At 42.7% G+C, this 8,839-nt stretch overlaps 2 protein-coding genes across 2 annotated transcripts in view; one reads left to right on the forward strand and one right to left on the reverse strand.

The window, feature by feature from the left end:
- The window catches only part of LOC308292716 (solute carrier family 25 member 32-like), a 29,261-nt gene extending 20,993 nt beyond the window's left edge, over positions 1 to 8,268 (reverse strand). The window contains exons 1-2 of the mRNA XM_080735128.1: positions 7,962 to 8,268; positions 5,920 to 6,204 (exon numbers count right to left, since the gene is read on the reverse strand). Of these exons, the coding sequence (XP_080591254.1) occupies positions 5,920 to 6,184 (265 nt within the window). The 5' untranslated portion in view covers positions 6,185 to 6,204; positions 7,962 to 8,268. The remainder of the gene's footprint in view (positions 1 to 5,919; positions 6,205 to 7,961) is intronic.
- Positions 7,067 to 8,839, forward strand: part of LOC308292850 (regulating synaptic membrane exocytosis protein 2-like) — a gene marked incomplete at both ends in the record, with an annotated part of 67,753 nt that continues 65,980 nt past the window's right edge. Inside the window, 1 exon segment of the mRNA XM_080735274.1 lies at positions 7,067 to 7,089. Within this exon segment, the coding sequence (XP_080591400.1) occupies positions 7,067 to 7,089 (23 nt within the window).

Here is an 8,839-nt window from a genome sequence, read left to right on the forward strand (position 1 = left end):
AGCCTTCCACCGCGGACCCGACTATGATCCGGGCTTAAGGCTTGCCCACCTGCCCCCGGCAGGTAAATAAAATCTTAGGGCAGGTGGAGTTTACTTTCAGGTTGCCTGATGTTTGTGAGGGGACGCAACCATCTATAAACACAGCACCAGATATAATGTGCTGTTTTCACTGTTGCTACACTTAAAATTATAAAATAGGTGTGAACCCATATTCATATTCAATCATAGGAATTTGGATTAAAAAATAGGTATGACATTTATTTTTTCGCACAGCCCCAGGAAATAACACAAAATAAGTGTTAAATTGAACGGTAATAAAAATGTTACCTATAATTTTATAATGGACGATTCAATTTACTTTTTGGGCAAGTGGACATGACCTTTAGGCAAGTAGAACATGACCTGAGTGCCTCTGAGACCTTAGCGTCAACCCCTGCACTGACCCTGTATTCAGATATTTAACCTCTTGAACCATCAATACTTAATAAACTTGACCTTTCTCTCTGCACCTGCAGAAGGAGAGAACGGGAATGGTGTCAGAGTGCTCTTTTTCCCGCTCTACACCGAACCTCTTTGCCGAAAATAGCAGATCTACAAGCTCACGAGTCACAATGCCTCGCAGAGCGAGGCATTGCGAGCTTGTAGATCTGAAGATTTGGAGGACCCCCTGTAGCAACTCCGAGGACCCCCTAAGGGTCCCAGACCCCCTGTTGAAGACCCTTGATCTATATATCTCTCTCTATACATTCATCTCCAGTAGTCCAGTCTACTGTAACGCTGTCTCCCTAAGATAAGCCACCAGACGACTGCAGTTGCTTCAGAAGGCAGCTGTTGCGAGTCCATAATACTAAGAAAGTGGAGCATATCATCTTAGCTGGCTCCCTGCATGTCAAGCATCCATTTAAAAATAGTACTGTGGTTTATAAAGCACTGAATGCTTTAAAAGAAACTACTGTTTATACAGCATTGAACGAACGGCATCTTGTGCAATACCACGAAGCTCCCACCCAGACCTGTCAGTTCATCTCTGTTCTGCTTTCTGTCCTCAGAATCAAAACTAAACAACATGCGTTGCAGTTTCTATGCTCACATACAGTAACTCCCAGAGACCTGCGGGTCTGCTGCAACTCTTAACTTAACTTATTCTTCTGTTTATTTATTTTTTACTCATTTTTTAATCTTTAGTGCCTTAATCCTAGACTGTCGCGTTAGATTTTAACCACTTTAACCATTATTTTATGCTTTAACTATTGAGAAATAGCAGATATACAAGCTCACAGTGCCGCGCTGCGAGCTTGTAGATCTGCCATTTTTGAAAAATCGTGAGAATGTGTGCAAATCTTTGAATATCTTTGACCCGACTTCTACATCCTTCCTCTAAATCACTGGTTCTCAAACATTTTCATGTCAAGGACCCCCAAAATTACATTTATTTGGCTAAGGAGGCACGGACCGCCCATCTCAAAATATGTTGTTCCAGGGAACCCCCAGAAGCAGAGATTTGAGTTACAAAAGTTTGCTTTGAAAAATATATATTGAAAGATTTGCACACATTTTCACAAAAAAATAGCAGATCTACAAGCCCTCAAGCTTGTATATCTGCTTAGTTAAAGTACCGGTATAAAATAATCCTAGGCCTAAATGGGTTCATGTTTGGTGTAAACCACTTTGAATTGCTTTGTTTGGAAAGGTGCTGTACAAATAACGCTGCCATTGGTTCAAAGCACCGACACCCTTCCTTCACTGCTGACTGCTACAGCTCATTGTTGTCTCAAGACATTACATAAGAAATATTAAATATTAGTTTTACTGGGCGGGCGTCCTGAACGGGCCGGGCATAACAACCGCGTCGCCCTCATTCTCCCTGCAGACATACAGTAGTTGTGTCCAACAGGCCGGATGTTGAACGCCAGAGAATATTTCCGCTCCTATCCGTCTTTGTGGGTCCATGTGGCTATGTGTCTGCAAGCAGCTAATCCCTGGCACCATTTGACCAATGTTGCATCTACACTCACAGTAGGTCAAGGAAGAACCTGTGCCCTACATTTTTGTGGGGCAGAGGCACTATAACAGGCCACTTCACGTTTTGTCCTAAAACTTTTGTAGGTTGTACAAAACAAAAAGAAACTCCCCTTTTTTTGCTCAAGATATATCCACCAGACCTTTGTAAAATAATATATATAATCCATTTGGATTGCATGACTTCCAAATGTGTGGGCCCTGGGTAGGCAACCTGGCCTGGCAGAGATATTTTCTAGTTTTGTCTCAAACTATGACAAGAAAGCAACCGACGTGTTAACAACAGTTCCATCTAACATATAATTCACCAAATGTCTGAGTGAGTGTCTGAGTGAGTGTCTGAAACAGCGTTTCTCCTCAGTGGCTGGAGCAATTGATCTGAAATCGCATCACCATTAGCATATGAACACACCTGACATAACTGTGAAGCCCGTTTGTCACTTACTTCGTCAGTTGGCCTCATGGTGGCGCTATAACAGTCCACTTTACGTTTCGGCCTGTAACTCTTGAACCGTAGGTCGGAAAATTAAAATTATTTTTTCCCTGGATTCCTTGGGTCAATACGCATCTCCCCATATAGGCCCCGCCCATTTGCGTCAGGATAGATTTTCCGCCATTTTGAATTTTCTCCAAAACACACTTTTTGCTCCTTTTCCTACATATTTTCTTCAAATGTCACGAAAATGGGTACACATGATCTCTGAACCCATGCAATGAACATAGTCAAGGGATATTTTGATAGTCCATACCGTTCGTTCGTAACGGGCTTCCAAAATTAGCGGGAGGGGTCCGTTTTGCAAACAATAGCCATAAATCACAAACAAAACGTCGAGTCAACACTGAATTTCTGCCACAGGTTGCGGGTGGCTTACTCAACGAATCCCCAGAAGCATTTCCAATTCCACCCGTAGAGGGCGTCACAAACGCGCAAAACGTAACCGTTTCGTTCCAAAACGCGTTTTTCAGGCGGACCGACCCTCTCAAAAAGAAACACAGACTACTCTGCGGATGGTCTCACGGTCCAAACCGCTGCACACACACACACACACACACACACACACACACACACATAGCCATTAAACGAAACGGGTATTTCTTACATTGATGCTCCTACATATTATCATGCAAGTACCAGTTAAAGTTACTTTCCATCCCTCATATACCGTGTGCACAGTGCACATCCCATAACCCACACACTGCACATCATTTCGGAGCTCATATCTTTGAACGGGTAAGGACTAGTTATGAAATAACACAACATTAAAGACCATTATGATCAACGCCGGTGTCTGTCAATCCGTGATATGTCCATGAATACTGCTGGACAGTAGCGACACACATTTAGTAGAATCATAACTCCTGAGTGAATGGCTCTGTCAGCATAGTGGTACAGTAGAAGACTGCGAGCCAGGCACAACAACTGTGACCCCCCCCCCCCAGGACCAGCCCTGCCCTGCTCTGTCCTTTTAAAGTAGGTCAACTTGCATGTCATCTGGGCACGTGGGTTAGAATGTCAATATGGTATAAAACAAATACACACCATGACCTTGATGCATGCTGTGTGCACGCAGTCACACACACCAAAAATAGCAGATCTGCACACTTGAAACACACGTGCTGGGACCCGTCGTGAGCAAGCAGATTTGCTGTGCATATAAATCAGGCTCAATTCCAAGCCTAACCTTTAAACCTAAGCTCGCAATGCTTAACCCAGGGGTGTTCAACTTTTTCCAAATGCGGACACATTAGGGTGCCATGTAGGGGTGGGCGATACTGGAAAAAATCATTATCACGATACTCTTCATGCAGTATCACGATACACGATATTATCACGATACTGTTTTATGCGAGTTTTTAGGTTTATTGTGATTATTAATAACAATTATACAAACACACACAGATATTCTATTGATAATCTATTCATTTTTATGCTGCAGATAGAAAGATAGATATAGCCTAATCTAGGATTTTCATAGCATATTTTGATCAAACAATTAACATTTTTTACCTCAAAATATTTACTAGTTGGTGTGATGATGGGTCGGGTCATTCAAATGGGTCCCAGAAATGTTTTACGGGTTCCCATAAAATATTTTTGTGTATTGTGAGCTTGTAGATCGGCTATTTTCAAAACAATTTGGCTAATGTTTTCATTGTCTAGTTTGATGATTATTTTGATGCAGTAATGGGATTTTCTTCTTTCTTGAGGTAGGCTATTAAAAAGGTCTTCAAGAAGTCCTTATAAGGTTCAAGACACCTCACCTCTATTTATTTTATTCATCAGATATGAAAAGAAATCTTGTGATGCCTTACCAACAGAAACTGGGGGGAAAACAAATTACCTTACGACCACAGCAGTCAGGAAGTGTGTTATGATACAAGTTTAAGCTTTCTTTTTACAGAAGTATACTCTGTATTTTACAATGCCGATATCATCCTATTCGATATTTTAGCTTAACACAAATATCATGGTTTTATAACTAAGCCAATTATGAAATAGATGCGAAATAGACGCAACGATTTCACCGCGATTCGCGACGACACACGCTTGCATCAGCGGTGAAAACATAACAAACAAAGGACTTTACAAATAGCTACTTGTTTGTAGTTAATAAAAAACAGAAGCACGGATTTACAAGGCGACCAAATCACCTCTGTGGAGTGGAGACGACCAGCACAGTGAGCACATCACACAGCTCAGCTTTGCAGTGAGTGAAATGATTGATAACAGGACGGATAAAGTAGTTTGTTTGCATCCTGTTAGTTCAATGCATCCATTATTAAAAATATGCTTCGCTGAAAGCAGGGCAAGCTGCTGCATCACTGCTTTACAAAGTCCTGTGAAAGTGAAACTAAAATCGCAGGCTAGAGGTGCAGCTTCTTGTTCTTGTATGCGTGTAGTGCATGCGTTCTACCCAGGGGAGGAGGGGCCGCAAGGGGACAGATCCTCAAGCTGTTGACACGTTGAGCCGCGACACGTTGTTACCTTGTAGATCTGTTCTTTTTGGCGAATTACACCACCATACTATAGAAGTATAAATTAAGCAATCGAGCTGCGACTCATGGAACGTGCACTCGCTGTATATCCAGAGCCTTTTCTAAATGACTGTTTGTATCACGAGAGAAACGATATTCTGAAATGGCCTATCGTGGCAAAGCTGTATCGTCGAGACGATAATTATCGTCATATCGCACACCCCTAGTGCCATGGCATTGGTCCGAAATCTCATTGTTCCTAGTACTACATCCCATTAGTAAGAATCTGGTGATGTTAACCTGGTGAAAAATACTATGCCTAAACCTAAACCTAAACTTAACCTCAGTAAAACTATGCCTAAACCTAACCCTAACTAAATTCGGACTACAGAGATGTAGGACTAATGAGATTTCGGACTTATGGGCAGTCCCCCACATGAGAACATATTGAAACACCCAAGACTCAAGACATAATTTGCTTTCGGTCAGACCATAACAAAGTCATGTTCATATGCATTGTAATTCAACGATTGTATACATCGATCATCATCAATATTTAATATCAATGGTCTTTTGTCAGGTGTCTGCTCTAAACAAAACACAAATAAGCCTTATTTCACGAAAAATACAGTAAAATCACCTTTCTTTGACCCCTTCAGAATGAGACAACAGGGAACAAGGGATTCTGACAAATTATAGTCTGGGAAAATATTATTGTTTGATGGTGCTGGGCGGGCCATTTATAAAACAATTTAGGAATGAAGCAGAATCTGCCATTTTTGAAAAGAAAAAGAAAAATCTTCCACTTTTTAACAACTCTCTCTTCTGGGGGTCCCTGGCACAAAGCATTCTCAGATGGGGGGGGGGGTCCACGGCCAAATACAAATGGGGGTCCTTCGAACAAATGGTTTCACGCACACTGACCTGCGAAGCGGATCTTGACCAGGTCCAGAGGGTGGAGCACCAGGGTGGAGATCACTCCCCCGGTCAGGCCGGCCGCCAGGTTCTCGTAGCGGACGTGGGTCAGCACGCTCCTCAGGGAGGCAGAGACACTCCAGCCTGCCGGCACCGAGGGCCCTGCAGGCGGACCCCCGGGGCCCCCGACACATGGCAGTGGCCCCTGGGGGCCCCCGCCGAGCATCGGGTCAGGCTCTGGCTCCTGTCTGGACGCGGCGGACCTCATGTCCATGCGGTTCCTCTTCCTCCAGTCTGTCACCACAAGAGAAACCCAACAGAATAAATGTCTGTTAAAACCCATTCAGACTTTCGACTGAAAAACTAAAAAACAAACATCTGTATATTGGTGGTTCTCAAGAGTTTTTTCATGTCAAGGACGCCCTCGAAATTGTGTGTTTGGCCGTGGACTGCCATCTCAAAATATTTAGTTCCAGCCAGGGAGCCTCTTTTGAGTTAAAAATGTTTGCTTTAAAGAAACATATTTTCACAATCTGTTTGATCTACAAGCTCATAGCGTGCCTCGAAATGTCGCTACAAGCTTGTATATCTGCTATTTTTTTTTTATAGCCAACCAATGTGCTATATTATATATAACATAATCTCAAAGAAACTATGCCTAAACCTAACCTTAACCTAACTAGAACTAGGCCTAACCCTAACAGAGAAACTTCTGGGAACCCAGATTAGGCCTAACCCTAACCTCACTAAAACCAGTAAGACTCCCTAATCGGGAGATAAGCAATCGACATGACTTTAGAGATACCGTGTACCGCTTTGTGTGATTTTAGGGCAAAATCTGTAGGAGCAGTGTCCAAAAATGTGTTTTGCAAGAATCGGCCTCATGGTGGCGCTAGAAGAGGGCCATGTGAGAGGTGAAGGTTGTGGTTTGGCAGCCAAGGAGTGTGTGTGTGCAAAGTTTGGCATGGATCAGGGCAATTAATGGTGGCGGAGATATGAGTTGGGCAAAAGTGTGACGTGACGTGACGTGACGTGTGACAGACTGACAGCCGGTGGAACTTTTCATAAGTTGCAACCTGACAGTCAAAAGTGTGATGTGACTTGTGACAGACTGACAGCCGGTGGAGCTTTTCATAGTAACCTGACGGTCGCAACCATGTTTGAGGAAAAGGGAGAGTCGTGAGACAGTTTGAAAATGGGTTAGCAAAGCACTTTAGACTTTCAATTGTCTTGTGTTGAAATGATTTGTGGTAAAAATCCACCAGGCCTGCCTTGCAACACTCAGTACTCATATTACACACTACTGTTAATAGCAATAACAACACCACACAAACACTGTTGATAACAATGTTGTCGGGTCATGTAACATCCACGGCTTTACAAAGCAGCATGGACAAACACAGTGTGTGTGTGTGTGTGTGTGTGTGTGTGTGTGTGTGTGTGTGTGTGTGTGTGTGTGTGTGTGTGTGTGTGTGTGTGTGTGTGTCATCACTTCCCATTTCACTTGTTTATCCTCTGTGTGCTTCTTTCTCCTGATTGGGTGAAATTGGTATCCTGACCTGAATATCTATTTTCTGCTCACTAAAGTGCTGAGACGTACCTCAATGTTAAATTAGCTCTTTTCTTCTTCTTTTTTTTATGTAAACATAAATATAGGCTATCGTCTGAAATAATGTAAAGTAGGCCTATAGGCCCTGTATGATTTGACATGGACATTTAAGGGCAGGGCTAATTTCAACAACTGCAACAAACAAACAAAAGCTGTGGCTATCCAGCCATTTGAGGCATATCATAAGCTACACGACAAGTTGAAGGGTAAATGTCTGATAATGTTATCATACTTAGACTACAGATACATTATTTCACACCATTTTACAAAGCATAGCTCGCCTACTTCCATTTATTTTGTTGTTGTTTTTTTTTTGTATTTTTTTTTTATCGTCCTGTATCCACAATGATTACTAGATATTTAACACTCATTTAACTAAACTAATGTTAACACAGGCTTCAATTATTCATTCATTCGTCCTGCAATAAACAGCAGTGCTTGCCTGTCCACTGCAGGGCTCCAGGGGGGGTCCTTAGGGTCCTGCTGTGGCGCAGTGACTCAGAGTGTTTTTTTTTTGGGGGGGGGGGGGGGGGGTCCAGTCTAGTTTAAGTGCTCCAGGTTCGTTTCGGGGCTCCACGCAGTCCACGGTCACGCCAGCACCGGGCCTCCAGCAGTGGACAGGGCTTGGGCAGCGGTGCAGATGAATCGTCCGGCTGAGCTGAGCTGTTTCACGGGCCGCATAGCAGTCAGTGGTCGGTGTGGAGCAGACATGACCTCCACTCTCCTCCAGTCTGAGTTTAACCACCAACAACACTCTGAACACACGCACACGAGGAGGAAAAAAACATTACAGGTGGGACGTTCGCGAACGAATCGAGTCTTTTGAACGGCTCTTTGACATGAACGATGGGAGCCTTTCCTTTTTTTTTTACTTTACAGTAGACCTAAGTGTCGTAAAGGAATAGTTCACCCCCAAAATGACTTTTCTTCTAAAGCTTACTCCGCCCATGGAGACTTATAATATTGTTTGAATGCAACAAAATATTGTTTTTGTTGCATTCCTACCAATATTTGATTATAATAAATGCACCCCGATTGATTGATTTGGATGGAAACCCAAATGTATTTGGGTCTCCATCCGGAATGAATGGGCCTACAAAGAGTCTCCTAAAGTTATTGGTTTAAGAATGCGACAGAAACAAAAAAATATTATTGAACTGAAATCTCCATGGGCTGAGTAATCGATAGGAAAAAAAAAGTCATTTTGGGGGTGAACTACTGTAAAAGTATCAATATTCAATGCTGCAATGTAGACATTCTCAAATGTACTTGAGTAAAAGCACAAAAGTATTGGTATCAAAATGTACTTAAAGTACAAAT

The sequence above is a fragment of the Nannobrachium achirus genome (assembly GCF_963921795.1).
Source record: "Nannobrachium achirus genome assembly, chromosome: 10".
NCBI classification, from domain to species: domain Eukaryota; kingdom Metazoa; phylum Chordata; class Actinopteri; order Myctophiformes; family Myctophidae; genus Nannobrachium; species Nannobrachium achirus.